The sequence below is a fragment of the Hemitrygon akajei genome, chromosome 1, assembly GCF_048418815.1.
Source record: "Hemitrygon akajei chromosome 1, sHemAka1.3, whole genome shotgun sequence".
Taxonomy (NCBI): Eukaryota; Metazoa; Chordata; class Chondrichthyes; order Myliobatiformes; family Dasyatidae; genus Hemitrygon; species Hemitrygon akajei.
This window is the reverse complement of record NC_133124.1, coordinates 55,734,719-55,760,563: the sequence shown is the minus strand read 5'-3', so window position 1 is coordinate 55,760,563 and position 25,845 is coordinate 55,734,719. Positions and strand designations below refer to the sequence as shown.

General features: G+C 40.0%; 1 protein-coding gene across 1 annotated transcript in view; it reads left to right on the top strand.

Moving 5' to 3' along the window:
• The window catches only part of rock1 (Rho-associated, coiled-coil containing protein kinase 1), a 159,135-nt gene that overhangs the window by 107,487 nt on the left and 25,803 nt on the right, over positions 1-25,845 (top strand). The window contains exons 23-28 of the mRNA XM_073043500.1: positions 8,681-8,846; positions 8,991-9,084; positions 11,263-11,348; positions 11,463-11,651; positions 14,441-14,606; positions 25,235-25,305. Of these exons, the coding sequence (XP_072899601.1) occupies positions 8,681-8,846; positions 8,991-9,084; positions 11,263-11,348; positions 11,463-11,651; positions 14,441-14,606; positions 25,235-25,305 (772 nt within the window). The remainder of the gene's footprint in view (positions 1-8,680; positions 8,847-8,990; positions 9,085-11,262; positions 11,349-11,462; positions 11,652-14,440; positions 14,607-25,234; positions 25,306-25,845) is intronic.

Below are 25,845 nucleotides of genomic sequence, written 5' to 3'. Positions count from 1 at the left end.
GCAACATCCTGGTGGAGCTCCTCTTCCCTCGCTTCAGCGTAGTGACACCTTTTACTGTAGTGCAATATTCTAATTGAGACTGTCAAATGACTTTTAAAGTTGGAACTAAACCTTTCTTCTCCTGTAGTCAATATTGTACTGTTCTGCAAGTACATATTGTTGACTGGGTATGATGGAATTTTGACAACCACCTCCCTTCTGAGCATGTATTTCAGATCTCTACACCTATCTTTCCCCATTTATCTCATAAGAACATAAGAGATAGGAGCAGGAGTAGGCCAATCGGCCCCTCAAGCCTGCTCCGCCATTCAACAAGATCATGGCTGATTTAATCTTAACTCTAGTTTTCACCGAATCCCACAAGGCAACAGTGCCAACCAACAGGGCACCATGCCGCCCATTTTATTTTATTATTCATCCCGCCCAAACCCATGTGATCACCCGGGGGAAAAAACCGAGTTGCCAATTAAGGAGAAAAAATCTGGAAAATTCCTCTCCGACCCATCCAGGCTATCGAAAACTGGTCCAGGGGATCACATGACTGATCTAAACCTAGCCTCATGTCCACTTACCTGCTCGCTCACCGTATCCCCTAATGCCATTTTTATCCAGGAAAATGTCTATCTCCGTTTAAAATTTATTGAGTGTAGTAGCTTCCACAGTTCTCTGGGGCAGTAAATTCCACAGCCCCACTACCCTCTGAGTGAAGAAATTTCTCCGCATCTCAGTCCTGGAACGGCATCCCCTTATTTTAAGATTATGCCCCCTAGTCCTAGTTTCACCCATCATTGGGAACATTCTCCCCGCATCCACCCGATCAAGCCCCTTCACAATCTTATATGTTTCAATAAGATCGCCTCTCATTCTTCGGAACTCCAACTCCAACTCCAATCTACTCAACCTCTCATCATACATCAACCCACCCATCCCCGGAATTAACCTAGTGAACCTTCTCTGCACTGCCTCGAGAGCCAGTATGTCCTTTCTTAAATATGGACACCAGAACTGCACGCAGTACTCCAGGTGTGGTCTCACCAGTACCCGGTACAACTGCAGTAAGACCTCCCTGTTCTTATACTCCATCCCCCTAGCAATAAAAGCCAGCATTCCATTGGCCTTCTTGTCCACCTGCTGCACTTGCATACTTACTTTTTATGTTTCCTGCACCAGGACCCCCAGATCCCTTTGCACAGAAGCACTTTCCAGTTTCTCTCCATTTAGATAATAACTTGCTCTATTATTTTTCCTGCCAAAGTGCAAGACCTCACACTTGTCAGTATTATATTTCATCTGCCAAATGTCTGCCCAATCACTCAGCCTATCTATGTCCCCCTGCAGGGTTTCAATGTCCTCCGCACTCATTACACTCCCTCCCATCTTTGTGCCATCAGCAAACTTCGATACATTGCACTTAGTCCCTTTCTCCAAATCATTAATATAGATTGTAAAGAGTTGGGGTCCCAACACCGACCCCTGCGGAACACCACTAGTCACCAACTGCCAGTCTGAGAATAAACCATTTATCCCAACTCTCTGTTTTCTGTTAGAAAGCCAATCCTCCACCCATGCCAGAATATTATCCCCAATCCCATGATTTTTTACCTTAAGTAATAATCTTTGGTGTGGCACCTTGTCAAATGCCTTTTGGAAGTCCAAATACACCACATCCACTGGTTCCCCTTTATCTACCCTATATGTTATGTCCTCAAAGAACTCCAACAAATTTGTCAAACATGACTTCCCTTTTGTAAAGCCATGCTGACTTTGTCCTATTAAGCTATGTTTATCCAAATGCCCTGTTACTGTTTCCTTAATTATCGATTCCAACATTTTGCCAACCACAGATGTTAGGCTAACTGGCCTATAATTCCCAGCCTTCTGTCTATTGCCCTTTTTAAATAAAGGAGTTACATTAGCATTTTTCCAATCTGCCGGGACCATTGCCGAGTCCAGCGAGTTTTGAAAAATTATCACTAATGCATCCACAATCCCGACTGCCACTTCCCTTAAGACCCTAGGATGCAAGCCATCCGGTCCAGGGGATTTATCCACCTTAAGTCCCATTAATTTATCAAGTACCATTTCCTTGGTGATTTGAATCGTAGTTAGCTTCTCTCCCCCTAGAGCCCCCTGTTTATCCAGTGTTGGGATATTTTGAGTGTCCTCTACTGTAAAAACTGATACAAAATATTTGTTCAGCGTTTCCGCCATCTCCATGTCCCCTACCATTAATTTCCCGGTCTCATCTTCTAGGGGACCAACATTTACTTTAGCCACCCTTTTTCTTTTTATGTAACTATAAAAACTCTTACTATCTGCTTTTATGTTTTTCGCCAATTTACTTTCATAATCTATCTTCCCCTTCTTAATCAATCTTTTTGTTATTTGCTGCTGATCTTTAAAAGCTTCTCGATCTTCAATCTTCCCACTACATTTAGCTACCTTATATAACTTTCTTTTTAGTCGTATACTTTGCTTTATTTCTTTACTTAGCCACGGATAACTATTTTTTCTTTTACACCCTTTTTTCTTCAGTGGAATATATTTTTCTTGATAGTTGTAAAATAACTCCTTAAATATACACCACTGATCAAGTACCGATCTACCCTTTAATCTATTTTCCCTATCCATCTTAAGCAATTCCACTCTCATACCATCATAATCTCCTTTATTTAAGCTCAGTATGCTTGTTTGAGATCCAACCCTCTCATCCTCTAATTGAATATGGAATTCGACCATGTTATGGTCACTCATTCCAAGGGGATCCTTTACTAGGATATTTTTAATTAGTCCTGTCTCATTACACAGGACCAGATCTAAGACTGCTTGCCCCCTTGTCGGCTCAGTAACGTATTGTTCAAGGAACCCATCCCGAATACACTCAATAAACTCTTCTTCAAGGCTGCCGTGTCCAACTTGATTAGTCCAGTCAATATGAAAGTTAAAATCCCCCATAATTATAGCTGTTCCCTTATTACAAGCCCCAACTATTTCCTGATTTATGCTCCGACCAACTGAGTTACAGCTGTTTGGAGACCTATAGACTACTCCCACCACTGCTTTTTTCCCTTTACTATTTCTTATTTCTACCCAAATTGTTTCGTTATCCTGATCCTTTGAGCCAATATCATTTCGCTTTATTGCAGTGATTTCTTGCTTTATTAACATAGCCACCCCACCTCCTTTTCCTTCTTGCCTGTCTCTCCTAATTGTTGAATACCCTTGTATGTTTAATTCCCAGTCCTGGTCACCCTGCAGCCATGTTTCCGTAATTGCCACAATATCATAACCATACGTAATTATTTGTACCGTCAGCTCATCAATTTTATTCCTAATACTACGTGCATTCAAATAAAGGACTTTCAAATATGTTTGACACTTATTTCCTACCTTTTCCTTTTGTACAACTTTACGCTTATCTCCGTACATTCTTTCCCCTCCTGACACACTCTGTCTTTTTATTCCTCCACTTTTACCTACATCCATTATCTTCTCCATTGTCTTTTTAATTATTTGCTCTCTAGAATCCTCCCCCCCACTAGTTAGTTTAAAGACCTCTCTGCAGCCCTAGTTATATGATTCACCAGGACACTAACCCCAGCCCGGTTCAGGTGAAGCCCATCCCTCCGGAACAGTTCTCTCCTGTCCCAGTACTGGTGCCAGTGTCCCAAGAAGCAAAACCCACTTCTCCCACACCAGTCTTTGAGCCACGCGTTTAACTCCCTAATTTTATTTAACCTAGCCAAATTTGCTCGTGGCTCAGGTAATAATCCAGAGATTATTACCCTTGAGGTTCTTTTTTTTAATTTGACCCCTAGCTGCTCATACTCCTGTAACAGAACCTTCTTCCTTGTCCTATCTATGTCATTAGTACCAACGATAGTACCGACTATCTCCTCATCCATATATCAGTTACTCCAAAACTATGCCCCTGGTATTTAGTTCCTCTACTTATTAACTAACCTAGGCCTCTCAGTCCAGCTTTGCTGTTCCCAAGAATACAACCTTAACTTACCCAATAAGATACCAGATCTGACAACATGTCCTGAAGTCTTCTCTGCAGAATACTGATACAATCACACATTTTCTGTAATGTGATGAACAGAAATGTATGTACCACTCAAGTTGTGGTCTAACTAGTGATAGTCCCAGCATCACCACTCTTGTTGATGTATAAAATATCAGTAATGTCATGGCTGATCCACTCTTTCGCCGCCATTCTTTTCTTTCTCACTGCCCATCAAGAATTTTGTTAGTTTTCTTTCTTTTTACTTTGTGTGAAGATTCTCTTGAGGTTTTTCTTAAAAATTCTACTCTATCCCAATCAAATCCCTTCTTATTTCATTCAAGTTGCTCACTATCCAATTTAGTTTCATTAAGATTTCTTCAGTTTCTTATAAATATGTAGATGTTCTTATGGGTTCAGATGTTCTCACTCTGATATTAATTTCTCTGAACCATATCAAGCAATGCTTCTTTTCTCAGGCTAGACACAGTAAAGAAAATGTTACTGATTATAATTTAGAAGGTCCTCTTCTATTGCCCCTTTTCCCCCCAATAGTATAGAGTTGTCAAGTAGTACAACAAAATAAGGCCCTTTGACCCAACGAGTTCCTTAAGATCCCTTAAGGCTATAGGTTGTTATAGCCGATGGCGTTAGTGGGGACAAGCTCCCACTACCTATTAAATGCTTCAAATGGTGTGCATCTCAAATAGCCTCTGACAACCAAGTCCAGCTCCTGACCTTCACATGTGGCTCAGCTATTAAGCCCATCTGAACCGTTTTTACTGACAGGAGAAGGGGCAAAGACGGGTTACTGGCACCTTAAAACCAGTCGCTTTGGGCAGATGGGACTCGTCAGCCATGGTTGGCAGCTCATCTATGAGAAGGAAAGTTCCGATCTTAAACCTCCGCTGTCTTGCGGCTATACCCACTCATGGGGAAGGCTTTGCAAGTAAACTCCGAGGGAAAATTCCGGAGTTGGAGTCCCTACAGCAGTCGTTGGGTTCATGTTGCCTGGCAACTCCTGTGACACTGCTGGTACAAACTGTGTCGGTCTCTGCCATTCCTTTGGGTTCATTAGATCCATGGTCAACTCTGACCGATGAAGGCCTCAGACTCATATAGAGTTAAACTGTACAACAGATACAGGCCCTTTGGCCCAATAAGTCCATGCTCACAATGGCACACACCCAGCTGGTCCGATTTCCTGCATTCAATTCGTATCCCTCTGAGCCCAACCCTTACTTATTAAATCATATTTCTATACCTACCTCAAACAATTTTTTCTAACAGCTCATTCTATATGCTTACCACCCTCTGCATGAAGAAATTGCCCCATAGGCCTCTTTTGCATCTTTTTTCTCTTACTCTAAATTTGTGCATCAGTATTTTTGTCTCCTCTACTCTGGGGAAATGTCTGATACATTTCTATGAAGTTGCCCCTTATTCTCTTGTGTTCTGAGGAATAATGACTAAGCCTGGCCAACCTCTCTCTATGACTCAGGCCCAGTACTCCAAGTGCAGCTTCATTAGTGACTTGTACAACTGCAATATGTTGTCTCAACTGTTCTACTCAGTGCCCTAACTGAAAACCAACATACTAAATGCCACTTTCACCACCCTACTTACCTGTGACACCACTTTCAACAATTGTACACTGAAGTACCTCTGTTGCATTACACTGCTTTGTGTCCTACCATTCATTGTACAAGTCTTATATTAATTTGACTTTCACCTCACATTTATCTGTATTGCAATCCATTTGGCACTCCTCAGCCCACTTCCTTAACTGATTAAGAACCCCCTGTAATCTACAATAATCATCTTCAGTCGCAATAATACTAATTTAGTGTCATTTGGAAACTTACTGATCAAGCCTTGTGCATTTGCAACCAAATCAAATAATAAAGGTCCCAACACCAACCCTTGTGGTTCACAACTAGTCACCAGCCTCCATTCTGAGAAGCAACCTTCAACCACCATCATTTGATTCCTACCTCCGAGCCTTGGATTCCAGTCTAGCCTGTCATGTGGGACCTTGTTGAAGGCCCTGCTAGAGTTAAATAGACTATCCATTGCCCTCCCTCATCTGCCTTTTTAGTTATCTTCTTTTTAAAAAAAGAAAGTCTAGCTCTGTCTAGCATGACTTCCCATGCACAAAACCTCCTAACAAAACAGTCTATCCAAATGTTGGTAGATCTTGTCCCTCAGAATTCCATCTAATAACTTTCCCACTACTGATATCAGGCTGATAGGTCTGTAGTTTGCTGTCTTGTCCTTGCTACCCTGTTAATAAAACAGAATAATTTTACTGTCTTTGGGAACTTCACAAGTGGCTGGCAGTAAAGCAAATATCTTCGCAAGGGCCTCTGTAATTTCCTCTCTCACCTGCCACAGAAGTCCAAGGATGCACTAGGGGTTTATCCACCGTAATATGCTGTAAAGCTGCAAATACCTTCTCCCTGTTAATGTGTGTGTCTTTCAAAACATCACCACTTGTTTTCTCTCTTGAGCAACCATTGTTTTCTCGGTAAGCACTGAGGAGAAATATTTATGAAAATTGCACCTATCTCTTGCAGTTCACGACAAAGGCAGACCTTCTGATCTCTAACGGGAAGTACTGTCTTCCTAGCCAACCTTTTATACTTATTATAACTGTTCTACCTTTTGGGATTTTCCTTCACCTTACCTGCCATATTATTTTATACATTGTCCTCCTGACTTCCCTCTTAAGTGTGTTCGTAATCTTTTTATAACATTCAAGAGACTTGCTCATCCTCGACCTCAAGACCATGTTTGCTTCCATTTTACCAGAGACGAAATATCTCTCATCAATCAAGATTCCCTAACCTTGCCATGTCTATCGTTCTCCCTAACGGGAATATGCTGCTTCTGGACACTTGATGTCACATTCGTAAAGACCTCCCACTTGCCATTTATTCTTTTCTCTTCATACAAGCTCACCCACTTGACCCCTGCAAGATCCAAGTTACTATTGAAGTAATTAAAATTACAATGATATTAACATTTATAGTTTGTGCACTTTTTTTAATAATTTCCCTATAGATTTGTTCCTCTATACCTAATTTACTATTTGATGACAAATGGAATCTCCAAGAAGATTAATAGCTTTCCCCCTCTTATTTGTTTTTTTTCTCCCTCTCTCTCACTCCCTCACAGTATAATATTTTACTTTTCTAAAAAGTACAACATGACTCATTTAGTTTTCTTCCCTTTTCTGTTACTGGTATCCTAGTATTTTGTACCCACATCCTTCTATTTCTTTTGAAACATTGTTTCTGTTATGGCCAATATGTGAAATTCCACACTGCTATTCATCGATCTTTCTGCATCTGTATGCATTCAAACCAGCTTGTTGTATTTATTCTGGTCTCTAAGTTTGTTCCAATTTATGACTCCGTTTTGCCTCTAACACTCGCACTGCTTTGTGTACCTATTCTTTTGTTCTGCTCTATGCTGGTACCCTTTCCATGGCCCCCCTTGACATTGGTCACCTCTCTGTCTGGGCAAGGTCCCTCATAGACTACAACCAGCCAAAGTGCCCCAAGTCTGAAGACCTCCTTTTACTTTTTTTTTGCTGTGCAGTGATCTCCATGTTCCCATTTCTATTCTCTCTTGCATGTGTCACTGGCATAGTTCAAAGATGAGTACTTTAATGGTCTCACCCTTTGTAGCTCCTGCTGCTGACCATAGCATTTCAGCCTTTCCCACTCTCTTCATAGGCTCTGATGTGATCTGTGAGTTCAGGCTCCTCCTGTTGCTGTCACCAACAACACCAGCTCTTCAATCCGTTTTGAATATTCTCCTCTCTCTTATTGATGTCTGTTATCTTAACACTAGGGAGGGAAACATTCTCGGCCCTGCTGATATTGATAGTTCTGAAAAAGACTTGTCAGCTCCTCTGATTAGGGAACTGCCTACAACAGCAGCAATTTCAACTTCCTTATTCTCTTTGTGTACTTTTTTTGCCTCTCGGTTGTACTCCTTCAGACACTTTTCACTTCACTGCTGATGAACACCTACTTTGATAAAAACAACATGCTCTGACAATATTTTTCTTGCCCTTTCAGAAAGCTACTCAAGTCTAATCCTGCAGAGTATTCATCTTTGGAAAGTACAATCCAGAAAACCTCACCTTAATTTTCTCCTCTTCCATTTCTGATCAAATTCCTTAATATTTTAATGTTTAACTCTGCACTTACTTGCTTTAACATTTTTTTAAATGAATACCAGAGCTTCCTTTCTTTCCCCATTTCACTGAATTTCCCTGGTTTCTAATTCCTGACCTTGGCACTCTGAGTTTGAACCATGCACTCGCTCTGTACTTCATCATGAATGTTACAAAGATGATAAGGAAACTTGGCTGAGTTTCTTTGAACATTAATATCTTGCAAATAATGAAATTTAGACCTATCATTTTATTACACTACATTAAAAATTTTGGAGTTAAAAGTTCCTTACCTTTGTTTTTATACTTCAAGGGCAGAAATAGAGCTTTTGTTCACCTCCAGAAGTCCGTCCTCACCATCCCCACCCTGCAAAGTATGACTTCTCTGTTCTGATCAGTCAAAATTGAGCCAATGTAGTTTTCAGGCCATATACTGAATCCTTTGTTAGAAAAATGATACCTATTCTCATTTTGTTTTTGTTCACCAGGGATTCAGTAACTTCACAACTGGATTTAACCATAACTAAAGCAGATTCTGAGCAGCTAGCTCGAGCTATAGCAGAGGATCAGTGTTACGAACTTAACCAGGAACTTAAAAAAACAGTGGCACGACACAAGCAAGAGCAAATAGAGAAGGACAACACCATTAGCTCAGTAAGTTTGGATGCTTTACACTCCCTAACTCAAATAATATGCAAGTTTTGCATACTTTATCTTAAATTTTAATTTTACGCTTCAAATAATATTTAGCATTGTATTTGTTCTGTTATAATAGCGTATATATTTGTTTATGTTTAGCTGGAGGAATCGAATAGAACCCTGACCAAAGATGTAGAAAATCTATCCAAAGAAAAAGCAGAGATTGATGAAAAACTGAGGTCAATGGGAGAAGGTATGGAATGAACTTGACCACATTTATATTGACTTTTTTACACTTCTAGTAATTGTTATAATGCTTATTGTTTAATATTGATCAATAGAACTATAGTACTAAAAGTAGTGGTTTAAATCTTTACAGCAATTGCTGGGATTCTGTAATTGAGGACTTAGTTTCTTATGATGAGTTTTTAGTGGCTCCTTCTGGAAAGCACATGCATTAAAACTCTGATCATCTGCTCTCTGACCAATCAGAAATTCCAGTCACATTCCCATCCTATCTGGCCCATTCGGTAATGTATGCTGTACTCAGATTTTCAAACAAGGGCCCTGAATCCCACTTTCCCTTTTCAACCACTAGTGACATAGTATGCATGTTCCTTTTTCAAGTACTTAATTCATTCTTACACAGTGTAACATCTTTATCAAAAAAGTTCATTAAAAATTGTGAAAATCCAATTGTCTGGAAAATCTACCAATGTAGAACCATCCTGATCTTTCTAGATTATCAGTGTTAACTGTATAAGCATTTCAGCAAGTGTTCCTGGTGGCCCTTTGGGCTGCATTATCAACTCCGACTTAAGTGAGCTACTAAAAGTGTTCGCACAAGTTTCATTTTCAGATTCTAACATGGTTCAAAGTACATAGATTATCGAAGTACATATATATTATGCAACCTTGAGATTCGTCTCCATACAGGCAGCCACAAAACAAAGAAACCCAATAGAACCCATTTAAAAAAAATACCATCAAACATCCAATGTACAGAGAGGAAAGAAAACAAATCATGCAAACAATAAAAGTAAGCAAATAGCATTCAGAACTGAAGTTCACAAAAGTGAATCCACATCCATGAAGCCAGCCACAGCTGATTCAGGAGCCCATTCGTTGCAGGCCACAGCCTCAGTTAAGTGCAGAAACCTTGTGGAGCAGTGAGCTGAATCGGCTCATCCCTCACCTCCTGTCCTGACACCTTGACCTTTTCAATCTGGCCCAGTGCTTAAATCGTCGTTTCTTACTTTCAGACCCAGGATTTGTTGCTTTGATACTCTCTCATGCCCAGGCCCCACTGCCTTGATTTGGCCCATACCTGACCTTTCCAATTCAGTCTGTCGCGCAAGTGGATCAACCTTGGGTCTTCCCTCACTCTGTGGCTCAGGCTCTGCCTTGACTCCATCTCACCTTGGTTCTGCAGTATTGAATCGCCTCCGCCCATTTCAGAAATGAACAAACATTGGCTTATTCTCCACTCTCGTGTATGGCCCGAACCACCTCGATTTGGCCCATACACACGACACCACAACTGTCCTGCACTTTCAAGACTTCAGTTCACACCGCAAAAATGGCAGGTCGTACAGGTGATTCTAAAGCTCATCTCCGAAAGGGAAGTTACAGGGTAGTGATCACTTACCAGAAAAGGTGTGATTAATAAAGTCAGTATTTTTGTTTGTTTTGTTTGCCACCAACAAGTAGTCGCAAAACTTCAGCAGCACCATCTTAAACCATTTGGTGTCTGACAGTATGCAATACACATTTGTTATTTGAAGAAATTGTGTAATAGTATGGTTCAAAAATGCTTGTATGTCAAAAATACTTAAGATCAAATGCTTTCAGAAACTAGTTTTACTGTAAAAGCAATATCGTCAGCCTTTACTTTGAACTTCAGAGTTATATTATTTAAATTCTGATCCTTGAGACTATATTAATACTCATTCTTTTGAAAATAAATGTGTGTGTGTTTCTTTAATTCATTGGCCTACCCTGGTGTCCATTCACAACTGTGGTCAAGCCTGCTTTTAGATCTTCTGCAGAGCCAGTAGTAAATGTCTGTTGGAGATGCAATTACTTAATTTACTCTGTTATCATCTGGTAGAAATGCAGAAAGAAGGTGTTAAGCTGGTCTAAGAACTATCACCTGGAAAAAAAAACAGAAATAGAAATACAAAATGTTTAAAAGGTCTTGAATTCTGATGATCACCTGACAAAAGTCTGAGCAATAGTTAAAAAGTGACTGATGCAGAGGACAATTCAAATTTGAGTGCAATTCAGAGGAAGGAGAAGAAAAAGATGAAATCTGAATTGTTTAACAGAAGTTCGCTGTGGTGTTGTAGATGTATATTTATCTTGCCTTGTTCAAATAAATACATTCGTTAACACTGAGCACTTGTGGTATTTTAAATAAACATTCTTTCAGATTTACAAAAGAAGGAGGAAGAAGAATTGAATGTGAAAAGCCACTACGAAAAAATGATTAACCAAGAACGTACATTGAAAACACAAGTAAGTGTTTTCTTAATTATCGTTTTCCAAACTGTAAGTAGTCATGCTTTACTAGAGTTTTCTAATACCTTTAACTGATCTTGTCTTAAATTTACAATTGTTTGCATCCATTAGGCTGTCAATAAACTTGCTGAAATTTTGAACCGGAAAGATATAAAAGTGGATCGGAAGAAAGCAAATACATCAGATGTCCGAAAAAAAGAAAAGGAAAACAAAAAATTGCAACTGGAATTGAACCAGGAAAAAGAGAAATACAGTCAGATGGTTGTGAAGTATCAAAAGGATCTAAATGAAATGCAAGCAGTAAGAAAATCTTAAATGTAAATTCTAACTGTCAATTCTCTTAGTACTAGAAGTCTGCTTGGGCATAAAACAAATCTAAGCACAAACAGATTATGACCGTTCTCAACTTGACTCAACCTTGGAAGTCCAAGACTGACCTAAGCCCGAGTGCTTATAATTTTTTTCCCATATCATCTCAACCGGGCCATCACTGCATATATAACAACATTGAATATGTTATAAATCTTTCTGATGATGATGCACCAGAATATGTTTCAAGAATGGAGGGCACAATATTCAAACCATCCTGATCAGGATAATTGGTTCAGTGTAGCACAGCCTGATTCATCTCAAATCTGAACCTTTTAATTGTACATCTGATTCAACCCTGTCTAAATGGGCTCAGGTCAGGTAGCTGGGCCCTTGTAGGTATATAATCTATAAAGCAGTTTTGTGAAGCACATGTCTAAACATTTCTGTTTATAAATTCTTACACAAATATTGCACGCTTCCATTTACTGACTCACAACTGTACTTTTCCTTTGGGTAGGTCATGTTGATACAGCATTAATACATTTCTCTGAAGAAGCAGATGAGTTTTATGGTGGAAACTAAACATACAAAATGTCTTCCTTAACAATGGGACCATAATTTTGTGTATCCAGATTGACCATTTCTGAATATGCAATTAAGATGCCTGGATATATAGAAATGTTGATTGCTGATACTACTATTCTCTGTAGATCGCAGCAAATTTACCATCAAAACACAAAAGGCTGCCAATTTCCCCCTTCCAATACAATTAGTCATAGCAACCAGTTTTTTTATATTAAAAAAAAACCTTCATGTACTTGTATGTTTACAAGTAAGGAAGTAAAAGCAATGTTTACCATTTGAGGGAATCGGTGTGATATTATATAGATTTTTATGATTTTATATGCAAGAGATATAGTGAGGGTAAATGGGTTTTTTTCCCCAAGGTGGAAATGTCATATTCTAAGCTGGCTTAGTGTTAAAGTTGGGGAATGGCATATTTTGAAAGGGATTTGTGGCAAGCGTTTTTTTAGGAGTGGCAGTTATATGGAATGCATTGCCAGGAAAGTCATGGAAGCAGGCACAACAGCAAAGTTTAAGAGACACATAAACAGTTACATGAACAGGCAGGAAAGGGAAGAATATAGCGCACAAGATACAGGAGTAGAATCAGGCCATTTGGCCCATCAACTCAGCTCTGCCATTTAGAACATTGTACAGCACAGTACAGGCCCTTCAGCCCACAATATTGTGCCGACCCTTAAACCCTGCCTCCCATATATCCCCCCACCTTAAATTACTCCATATGTCTGTCTAGTAGTCTCTCAGATTTCACTAGTGTATCTGCCTCCACCACAGACTCAGGCAGTGCATTCCACACACCAACCATGCTCTGAGTAAAAAACCTTCCTCTAATATCCCCCTTGAATCTCTCCCCTTACCTTAAAGCCATGTCCTCTTGTATTAAGCAGTGGTGCCCTGGGGAAGGGGTGCTGACTGTACACCCTATCTATTCCTCTTAATATTTAATCATGACTAATTTTTATTTAACCCCATTCTTTCATCTCCCCCTAATCCTTAACACCCTCCTATCAAGAACCTTTAAATCTCTGCTTTAAAAACATACAATGACTTGACCTCCACAGCCCTGTGGCAACAAATTCCATGGATTCATTATCTTTTGGCTGAAGAAATTTCTTCTCATCTCAGTTTTAAAGCAAAGTCCCTTTATTTTGAGGCTGTGCCCTCAGATCCTCTACTCTATTACCGATGGAAATATCATCTTCCTGTCCATTCTATCCAGGCTTTTAGAATCCATACTGTAGACCTTATGCAGGCAATGGGATTGGTTTCTATTGGTGTTGTGGTAAACTGAAGGGCTTGTTCCTGTGCTGTGCTGTCCTGTCCTGTCCTATGACTTGTGTATCCTTGTCAATCTTTTGAATAGTGGGTCATCTAAAAGAGCGAATCATAGCTGCATAGACATGTGTAGCACAAAAATGGACTCCTTAGTCCACTTTGTTAATGCTTACTGTGATTCCTGTCTGTGCTACATCCCTCTGCACATTTCCTATCTTGGAATCTGTTCACTTAAATTATGCAGTTTCTCACTGGGAAAGTGACCACTCCATTCTCCTCTAAATTTCACTTTAAGCCTGTGCCCTTTACTTCTAAACTCACGTGCCCTAGGAGAAAGATTCTGGCTATGCATACTATGTCTCTATAAAGCTGTTTAAGGTTAACCCTCCATCTCCTACGTTCCAAGTTTAAACCCAGCCTTTTCAATCTGTACTTTTAACTTCAGTCCTCCATTGCAGGCAACATCCGGTGTGCCTTTTTTTGCACTCCCTCTGTTGTTACCAGATCACTCCTGCAGTTTTATGCAACTGCAGCAAGTTGTCCCAAGTATGCCAAGTGCTTTTATCACATCTATCTGTGTTGCCACTTTTGAGAGCTATGGACTTGCACCACACATTTTCTCTGTACATCAAAGCTTGTTAAGTCCTCACCAATTACTTATAATGTGCTACCAGTGTTTGACCTTGAAAAGTGCATTACCTCAATCTTTTGTGGAGTAAGTTCCATTTACCACTGCGCCGTTCAACTTTCTAATTGATCTCTGTGGTCTATCCACTTTCCTATCTATGATTTCACCAATTTTTTTTTGCAAACATGTAAGATGTATGTTATAGAAGCAACTGTAGCTTTATGTTACTATCAGGACATGTCTTCTTTTTTTCCCCTTGCGTTTTGACTATCTTCCTTGAATTTTACAGCAATTAGCAGAGGAATGTAACCTTCGCACAGAGATGCAAATGCAGCTTGATAGTAAGGACAGCGATATTGAACAGCTTCGTTCTAAACTTCAGGATCTCCAGCTTCGTATGGATAATACAAGTGTTGCCAGCTTGCATTCTGAAGATTCTGACGGAAGTGTAGCTGGTAAGATTAACTAAAACTAACCCAGCTTGCTTTAGGACAAGGTCCTTTTTCTAGGTATTCACAGAAGAGGCTCACAACTGCACTGTCTTCAAATTGAAGCATCTTTTCATCATGTTGAGAACTGCTGTGGTATTTATCAAGGTCTAGTCCCTGTCTGGAGTTTTGCTGGGGCTTGAGGGTTGTGCATATTCTTCCAGGTAGGCTATGTCTTTAATTTTTTGTTGCTATTGATCTTAGTCAGCCACTTCTCCAATCAGAATTTGCTGTCCAAGACTTTCTCAATGGTTTCCTCTCTCTTTAATGTGAGAAGAGAAACTCATTGTGTGTGTTTACACAATCAGTATTTATTCTGACCTGTTGTAAGGTAGAATATGCATAATTCTAATCGTAACCCCTATTAAGCACTCTTTTATATGAAATTTCTTGGCCAGATTCTTTTATATGATTTATTGCAAGTTAACCTGCTGAGCTGACCAGGTTCAGACAAAGTAATTAGTGCACTGAATTGGTACACAGTCCTTTTTCGGTGGCCATAGTGTCTGTTGTAATTTGGTTACTGTGAGAAATTTATTGTGAGAATTTGTTTTTTAACAGAACTTGATAGTATCAAAGAAAAAACACTAGCTTTGATTTGGCATTTGTGATCTTTGATGTCAAAAGGCTGATTGTATAAGTGGGGAAAAAACATATTGTGGCAGATAAATGGAGCTTATTTCTAAATTTAAAAGATGTGACTTGGCCAAAAAGGAGTGAACTTTAGTCTGTGACTCACAGTGCCAAATTCCATAGGAAAAAATGTGCAGAGCTATTTTTTTGTGCATTTAGAACTGAAAATCTTCTTGGTTCTAGAATTACAGTACTTGTGATTTCAAATGTACATCTTACGCTGACATCTACCCACACTGGTATCGAGCTGCAAATGTACTTCATTATCAGATGTAACATTCGTCAAAATGATACTTACGGGACAAAATACAGATAGTATTGTGGCATAGTGTTTAAAAAAAAAACATACTACCATGTTCAAGTAAATCTATCTTATGAAATTGTCTTTTGCTCTTTGTGTCTAGTTGGGTGGTCCTCTTACAGCCCATGCCTTATCTTTCTCCAGTGAGTAATTGAAAGCCTTGTTCTATTCTGCACTTTCTGCTTGCTAGCTGGCATTTGAAACTTGACTCCATCTCTATTGGATTAAGTTGCTTTCTGATGTTTAAGGGACAGCATTCTTTTTATCTATGTGGATGAATTGCAAAATTAGTCATGTGAATAGTTTAACATTATTAATTTAAAACAAACTTTAAGCTACAGTAAGCTGCTTTTAGTATTTAATTTTGTCATAGTTTTGAATTGACCATTCAAGGTTGCAAATTTAGAAATTTAGCTGAGGTTAATTAATGCTCCAAGTGCATGGTTATTTACAGAGTTATGCATAATAAGTGCTCAAACTAGCAATAAATTTTAGCTGTTTTATTATACATCATTAATATTATTTCTTTGAGGCATTATAAAGCAAAATTGGAACTTGCGTACCTTTGCAATTGAATTTTGGAATTCCCTGTAAAATGATATTTTGAATTAGGGTGCAATGCAATTTTCTGACCATTTGGGATAAAAGATACTGTCTTTTAAACAATTAAAATGCCAGATTTTAAAAACTATACAAACTGAATGCAGCTTAGCATGTTATCTGAACTACTGTGATTACATGACTTTTTTGCTACCCTGTTGTGTGTAGTTTGATTGTTTTAATGTGAGCCTCCTAATAGTGCAATATTTTGGACAATCTCAAATCAATCATTATCATGCAAGAGCACAATAGAAGCATAAACTCCTGGAAGTACTCACCAGGTCACTATGCTCTCTGGGAAGAGGAACAGAGGTAACATTTCTGTTGAAGAACAGTTCTAATAAAGGGTCTTCAAATGGAACACTAACTGTGCTTCACTTCCTACAGATGTGGCTCAATTTGTTGAGAATTTCCAGCATGTTCCGTTGTTATTTTAGATTTCCAGTTTGCAAGAACTAATAGGCATTGGGGAAAAAAAATATTGTGGGTGTCTAAATATAAGATTTCCACAGGAAGCATGCCCAGGCCTGTCTTACAGTAGCTCTCATGATTGTCCAGAGCCTTTTTGAAATCAAATTCCATGTCCAATGTCTAGATGAGTATAAATTGCAGTCTCCTAAACATTAGGAGCAGACAGCCATAATAGCCCATGCCATCAAAGTGACTTGTCACTATTTCCAAGTTCATCCAACCAATATCTTTGTTGAATGAGTGCTAGCATGTTTTGGTTTATCCCAGCCTGATTGCCTGCATCCACTAGACCCACTGTATATCTCCATCCATGGCTGTTTATTTGCTGCTGAAATCTTCATGCTAGTTAGATTAATTCATGTGATCTTTCAACGGACTTCATATCTTTTATCCTCTGTGAAATTAATTCATTTAAAGTTCTGCTGCATTTATTCAAACCAAAGTACTTCCTGCCATTATTTCTAAGCATGCTGACCTACCTTGTCCTCTGACAGATATGGAGATATGATGGGGAGTAAAAAATAATTAGGACCACCTAAGCCTACCAACCAAAGGCCAATTCATAACTTTTTAAAATTTATTTTGCTTTTTGAGTGTAAAGGATTATCTAACTTAAATATTTTAAGTATACCTGATTAATGAGTAATTACTAGGAAGTGAAAATGATTAATGAGCAGGAGGTGGGTGAACTCATGGCCACCTGGGAGGCTGAAAACTTCATATATAAATTTTTTTTCACTGAGGTGATCACACGCAGAGTGTAAAATTTAGATAGTAGATGGGTGGTCACCAGGAGAAGTAAGGGGTGTAAGTATTCAGTGCAGGGCTCCCCTCAGTAACAAGTATAGCCATTTGGATCCTGCTTGGAGTATGAACCATCATGGCAGAGCAGCAGTAACCAGGCCAGTGGCATTGGGGCTAGCTCTGAGACTCAGCAGGGAAGGGTATAGTCAAGCAGAGTGATAGTGATAGGAGACTCGATGGCTAGGGAAACGGACTGCAGATGTAGTGGCCGCAAAATAGAAGCCAGGATGGTGTGCTGCCTCTCAGGTGCTAGGGTCCAGGATTACTCAGAGTGGCTGCAGAAAGTTCTCAAGAGGGATGGTCAGCAGCCAGAGGTCGTGGTGCACATTGGCAGAAAGGGAGAGAGGTCCTGCACAGTGTGTATAAGGAGCTAAGAAAGTGGTTGAAGACAAGGTAGTAATCTCTGGGTTAATCCCAGTACCATGTGCTAGTCAGGGCAGGAATAGGATAATAATACCAATGAATGAGTGACTATGGAGGTGATACAGGGGGCAGCATTTCAGATTTCTGGATCATTGGGATCTCTTCTGGGGAAGGTATGATCTGTACAAAAATGATAGGTTGCATCTGAACCCAAGGAGGACTGATATCCTTAGGGCGGGTTTGCTAGAGGTGTTGAGGGTTTGAACTAGTTTGGTATTGGGATGGCAAACGGGGTGATAGAGGTGAAGACTGGGCAGTTGGTACACAAGTAGATGCAGCATGTAGTGAGGAAAGGTAAGCAGATGATGGGGCAAAATAACAGTCACTGGAATGAACTGAAGTGTAACAAATCAAAAAGTTGATGAATACAGGACTGAAGGTGGTATATTTGAATGAATGTGGAATATAGAATAAGGTAGATCTTGTAGCACAGTTAGAGTTTGGTAGGAATGATGTTGTGGGCACCAGAGTTGTGGCTGAAAGAAGATCATGGTTAGGAGTTAAAAATCCAATTGTTTCAAAAGGACAGGCAGGTAAGCAGGAGGTAGCATGACTCTATTGGTTAAAAAAAATCAAGATGTAGAATCCGTGTGGATAGAGCTAAGAAACTGCAAGGAAATTTCTCTCTGATGGGAGTTATAGCGGCCTCTGAACCGTAGCCAGGTTGTGGGATACAAATTACAATGAGTGATAGAAAAGGGATGAAACAAGGGCAATATTATGATAGTCCTGCTGAAGGGTCTCTACCCAAAAAGTCGACTGTACTCTTTTCCACAGATGCTGCCTGACCTGCTGAGTTCCTCCAGCATTTTGTGTGTGTGGCTTAGCCTTTCAGCATCTGCAGATTTTCTCTTGTTTGTGATTGGATTGCGATTGTCATGAGGGATTTCAATATGCGTGTAGATTGGGGAAATAAGGTTGGTGCTGGATCCCAAGAGGGAATTTGGAGAATGCTAATAAGATAGGTTTTTAGAATGGCCTGTGGTTGACCCATTGAGGGAAAGGCAGTTCTGGATTGATGTTGAGTAGTAAACCAGATTTGATTAGGGAGTCTAAGGTAAAGGGACCCTGAGGAGGCAGTGATCATAATATGATAGAATTCACCCTGCAGTTTGAGAGGGAGAAGCTAAAGTCAGTACAGGGAATGATAGAGGCAGAGGGGCACTGGGCAAAGTTGATTAGAAGGGGACACTAGCAGGGATGACAGTAGAACAGCAATGACGAGTTTCTGGGAGCAATATGGAAGGCGCAGGATAAATACATCCCAAAGATGAACAGGTTTTCTAAAGGGAGGATGCTGCAACTGTAGCTGATGAGGGAAGACAGCATAAAATGTAGCAAAATTAGTGGGAAGGCAGAGGACTGGGAAGCTTTTAAAAACCAACAGAAGCCAACTAAAAAAGCTGTTTGGAGGGAAAAGATGAAATATGGAGGTGAGCTAGGCAATAATATCAAAAGAGGATACCAAATATTTTTATCGGATATTTAAAGAGAAAAGAAAGGCGAGAGTAGGTACTCAACTGTTGGAAAATGACACTGAAGAGGTGTAAAGTAAAAGAAATGGCAGAAGAATGATAAGTGTTTTGCATGAGTCTTCACTGTGGAAGACACTAGCTGTATGCCAGAAATTCAAGAGTGTCGGGGAAGAAGTGAGTGTAGTAGCTATTACTAAGGAGAAGCAGAAAGGTCTGAAGGTAGATAAGTCACCTGGATGGACCAGGTAGACTACACCCCAGGATTGTGAAAGAGGTAGATGAAGAAACTATGGAGGCATTAATAATAATCTTTCAAGAATCAATTGATTCTGCCATTTTTCTGGAGGACTGCGTAATTATAAATGTCACTATACTCTTTGCGAAGGGAGGGAGACAGAAGAAAGGAAATTAAAGGCCAGTTAGCCTGACCTCAGTGGCTGGGAAGATGTTGGAGTCCATTACTAAGGATGAGTTCAAGGTACTTGGAGGCTCATGACAAAATCAGTTGAAGTCAGCACAGTTTTCCTAAGTGAAAATATTGCCTGATAAATTTGTTGGTGGATGTTGTTTACCTGTATAGGTAGTGAATGTGGAAATCCTACAGCAGGTGACTCAAGGACCAGAGGGCACAGTCTCAGAATAGAGGGACATACATTTCGAACAGAGATGAGATGGAATTGCTTTAGCCAGAGGGTGGTGAATCTATGGAATTCATTGCCATGGACAGCTGTGGAGGATAAGTCATCAAGAATATTTAAAGTGGAGGTTGTGATTATGGGAGAAGGCCGGAAAATGGGGTCAAGAGAGATTATAAATTGGCCATCATGGAATGGCAGGATGAGCTTAATGGGCCAAGTGGCCTATTCTGCTCCGATGTCTTATGGTCTAAGGTAATTTAGTGTAAACCTGCAAACATAGTGAGAGCTGTAAGGAATCTGAGTGATTTAAAATCATACATCAACTGTGCATGTCTACATTCATGTGTCTTTTTTTAAAAGAAAGAGACAGATGTTGTTCACTAAAGGAATCACAACCATTTCCACAAGAATGTTTATGATTTATGTCAAATGCATAAATAGTCTCAAGCCATGTACTGAGTGACAAAATGCAGGCTATGTGGCAGAAATAAGGTTGTGGTTATTTTAATCTTTCTTCAGCTGTTCAGAATTGAGATTATTGAAGAAATAAGAACTGAAAACTGTTCAGCTGTTCAGAATTTTCCTCACCTACGTGTACTGTGTCCGCAGATGGAACATGTTTTGATTGGTTACTATCCACTGGTTCTTTTCTATTTGTTTGTGACATTTGTTAACTTAAACCAATAATTCTGGCAATATTCAGGTTATATTACTTAAGCAGCAACTCTGAGTAATTGTTGAACAGGAGTTTTACATTCCATCACAACAACTGTTTTACATTGGAATGATATTTATTTTTAATTTTTTTAAAAATCAAGAGTATTAAGTATTACCATCTATACTGTGTTGACCATAAACCCAATGGATTTGTTTTTTTTTAAAAAAATGCACCGAGCTCATTTTAGGGAAAAGGATATCCAATATTTACCCATTCCAGGATATTTAGAAGACTGACAATAATGTTGTCTTATTAAGCAGTAAGCCACTATTGTACAAATTGTTTGTTTAACGTGATTAAAACTGTCCATATCACCTGGAATTGTGCAAAGGTATGTTCAGTTAATACTAAAGGACATTGGGTCTCTGTCTAAGTTTGGAGAGCTCTTCCTTAGTTATTTTAAGAAATAGCCAGGCATAGTTATTGTTACAACATTGTATCTTTTGCACCATCTATCAGTCTCTGTATAGACTCCTCCATTACAATGCCAGTGCAGAGTAGACTCACCAAAAGAAGTTTTACTGTGGTATATACCTAGGTCGGAGGGAGTGCTTTTAATATTGACTCCTAATGCACAAAGTTTCATGCACAAGATTTAAACTTATGTAGTACCCTTTTGATCACAATCTCCAGCATGTTGAACACAACTTGAAATCCGTTAAGAGTGAGGCAAGGAACAGAAGGATTATACAGATTAATACGTGGCTGAGAGGATGGTGCAGGAGGGAGGGCTTCAGGTTTTTAGATAATTGGGCTTTGTTCCAGGGAAGGTGGGGTCTGTTCCGACAGGACAGTTTACACCTGAACTGGAGCGGTACTAACATTCTTGCAGGAAAGTTTGCTAGTGCTTCTCGGGGGGGGGGGAAGTTAAACTAAATTTGGCAGGGGGCAGGGATCCAGAATGCGAGAGAGGATAGCGAGATGAAGAATAAAGGACAGGTGGGGATTACACAGTTCCGGAATATTAAGTGTGTAGTAGAGAAAGGTGAGGCAGAACAAGTGATAAGGAGGACACGTACAGAGGGATGGTCTGACGGAACATGGAGTTAAATGTGCAGAAAGAATAAGTAAATTTAGGAAGGACAACAAAATTCAAGGGGCGTATAGCCCGATGGGAGTTCAGGGAGCTGGGTTAAGCACAATAGGCAGCGATTTAAACAGAAAGAGGAGAAATGGGCTAAACATTTTATATCTGAATGCACAAAGTGTCAGAAATAAGGCGGATGAGCTTGATGCTCAAGTGCAAATGGGTAACTATGATGTTGTTGGGATAACGGAGACATGGCTGCAGGAAGATCAGACCTGGGAAATGAATGTACAAGGGTATATGTGCTATCGTAGGGACAGAAATATGGGCAGAGGGGGTGGGGTGGCCCTGTTGGTGAGGAATGAGATTCAGTCCTTTGCAAGGGGTGACATAGGATCAGGAGAAGTAGAGTCTGTGTGGATAGAACTGAGGAACAGTAAGGGCAAAAAGACCCTAATGGGTGTTGTCTACAGGCCACCAAACAGTAGCATGGATATTGGGTGCAAGTTGAATAGGGAGTTAACATTGGCATGTGGCAAAGGTAATGTCGCAGTAGTTATGGATGATTTCAACATGCAGGTGAACTGGGAGAATCAGGTTGGTGCTGGACCCCAGGATAGGGAGTTTGTAGAGTGCCTACGGGATGCATTCTTGGAACAGCTTGTACGAGAGCCGACCAGGGACAAGGCTATTCTGGATTTAGTGTTATGTAATGAACAGGATTTGATAAGCAATCTTGAAGTAAGGAGCCATTAGGAGGTAGTGATCATAATATGATAAGTTTTTATCTACAATTTGAGAAGGATAAGGGCAGCTCAGAGGTGTCACTGTTGCAGTTGAACAGGGGAAACTATGGAGCCATGAGGGAGGAGCTGGCCAAAGTTAACTGGACGGATATCCTAGCAGAAAAGACAGTGGAACAGCAATGGCAGGTATTCTTGGGAATAATGCACAAGGTGAAAAATCAGTTCATCCCCTGGAGAAGGAATGATTCAAAGTGGGGAAAGGGGCCACAGTGGTTGACAAAGGAAGTCAGAGATTGCATAGCATTAAAAAAAAAGGAAGTATGATAGAGCTAAGGTGAGTGGGAGGACAGATGATAGGGAAGTTTTTAAGGAACAACAGAACTTAACTAAAAAGGCAATACGGGGAGAAAAAATGAGGTACGAACGCAAGCTAGCCAGGAATATAAAGGAGGATAGCAAAAGCTTATTTAGGTATGTGAAGAGAAAGAAGATAGTTAAGAACAATGTTGGGCCCTTGAAGAATGAATTGGGTGAAATTGTTATGGGAAACAGAGAAATGGCAGAAGAATTTAATAAGTACTTTAGATCTGTCTTCACTAGGGAAGACACAAGCAATCTCCCAGATGTATGGATGGGCCAAGGACATAGGGTAACAGAGGAAATGAAACAGATTGACATTAGGAAGGAAACAGTGATGAGTAGACTGATGGGACTGAAGGCTGACAAATCCCCAGGTCCAGATGGTCTGCATCCTAGGGTACTAAAGGAGGTGGCCCTGGAAATTGCGGATGCATTGGTAATCATTTTCCAATGTTCCTTAGATTCAGGATCAGTTCCTGAGGATTGGAGAATGGCTAATGTTATCCCACTTTTTAAGAAAGGAGGGAGGGAGAAAACAGAGAACTATCGTCCTGTCAGCCTAACATCGGTGGTGGGAAAGATGCTAGAGTCCATTATTAAAGATGAAATAGTGGCATATCTAGTTAGCAGTGATAGGATTGGGCCGAGCCAGCATGGATTTACCAAGGGCAAATCATGCTTGACTAATCTATTGGAGTTTTTCGAGGATGTAACCAGGAAGTTAGACAAGGGAGATCCAGTGGATGTAGTGTACCTCGATTTTCAGAAGGCATTTGATAAGGTCCCACATAGGAGATTGGTGGGTAAAATCAGAGCTCATGGCATTGGAGGGGAAGATATTGACATAGATAGAAAACTGGTTGGCAGATAGAAAGCAAAGGGTAACGGTAAATGGGTGTTTTCTCGGAATGGCAGGTGGTGACTAGTGGGGTGCCACAGGGCTCGGTATTGGGACCACAGCTGTTTACGATTTATATCAACAATTTAGATGAAGGCATTGAGAATAACATCAGCAAGTTCGCTGATGATACTAAGCTGGATGGCAGTGTGACGTGAATTCAGGGTGACTTGGATAGGCTGAGTGAGTGGGCAGATACTTGGCAGATGACATTTAATGTGAATAAGTGTGAGGTTATCCACTTTGGGAGTAAGAACAGGAAGGCAGATTATTATCTGAACGGTGTAGAGTTAGGTAAGGGAGAAATACAAAGAGATCTAGGAGTTCTTGTTCATCAGTCACTGAAGGTGAATGAGCAAGTGCAGCAGGCAGTGAAGAAGGCTAATGGAATGTTGGCCTTTATTACAAAGGGAATTGAGTACAAGAGCAAGGAAATCCTTTTGCATTTGTACAGGGCCCTGGTGAGACCACACCTGGAGTATTGTGTACAGTTTTGGTCTCCAGGGTTAAGGAAGGACATCCTGGCTATAGAGGAAGTGCAGCGTAGATTCACAAGGTTAATTCCTGGGATGTCCGGACTGTCTTACGCAGAGAGGTTAGACTGGGCTTGTACACGCTGGAATTAAGGAGATTGAGAGGGGATCTGATTGAAACATATAAGATTATTAAGGGATTGGACAAGATAGAGGCAGGAAATATGTTCCAAATGCTGGGAGAGTCCAGTAACAGAGGGCATGGTTTGAGAACAAGGGGTAGATCATTTAGGAAAGAGTTAAGGAAAAACTTCTTCTCCCAGAGAGTTTGTGGGGGTCTGGAATGCACTGCCTCGGAAGGTAGTGGAGGCCAATTCTCTGGATGCTTTCAAGAAGGAGCTAGATAGGTATCTTATGGATAGAGGAATCAAGGGATATGGGGACAAGGCAGGAACCGGGTATTGATAGTAGATGATCAGCCATGATCTCAGAATGGCAGTGCAGGCTCGAAGGGCCAAATGGTCTACTTCTGCACCTTTTGTCTATTGTCAATGAAAGTCATGTTATTTGGACTGGGTCTTTAGTATCCATCACCAAATCAAGGTTGTTGAGCACGGCTTGACTGAGCAATGTAAACCATTCCATTATATAGTAGAAAATCTGCATTAATCTTTGCAACTGCTTGTTTCAGTGGTTGGTTTTCTTGGAACGACCTAGCATTGCCATGTTTTGTAGTTAGGGCAAACCTTCAGGATTTCAGTCTGCAAAAGAGTATCTTCATCTTTTTCATGTTCTTATAGTTCCATCCAAACATTTTAAATGCAAACCAACTAAGAAGGAGGAATGCCAACTTTCTTTTTAAATTAAGTTTAATCAAGTTATTTATACATTGTTATTGATGTTAGAAGTAGCTTGATCGTGAAAATTGTTCACTTTATATAACTTTTGTGTATTGACTACAAGTAATGATGCATTGTTTTCCACTGACTATTTTAACTCACTGTATCCTCATTGATTTCCAAAATTAGAAACCAGGATGGAGGGCTGGTTATCAATACCAAACCGGGCTAACATAAAGCGTTATGGATGGAAAAAACAGGTAAAGTGCCATTAAAAATAAGTACTTGATTGTTGAATTGTATATTAAACTTATCCTCTACTACTAAAATTGACTTTGTGTATAATCAGTAATTTTATTGAGAATTAAGACTACAGTTGCTGGAAATATGGGGAAAATGCTGAAAATAGTCAGCAGGCCAGATGGCATCTGTGGAAAAAGAACTAAGAGTCCACATTTCAAGTTGGTTAGCTTTCATCTGTATGATTCATCCATTGGATATGTATAGTCATGTTCTGCAAAGCTTGTTTTGACATAAATGCAAAGAACTCATTTGTGCATCTGTGACCTATAATTTTGAAGACATTTCATACACAAGCAGCCCTCCTCAGAGGTATCCTGCTGCTCTTCTTAAAGGAAAGAATCTCAACTGATCATCAGCCATTGAGTTCTAGGTTTTTCACTTCTCCTGTCCAACATACCCAGACCCCTTCCCTAATCCCAAAGCTAGTGTTGAGTCCTCACCTCTTCTGCTACATTCTCAGATCAGTTTTAGTGTACTGCATTCAGTGATGACAGTAT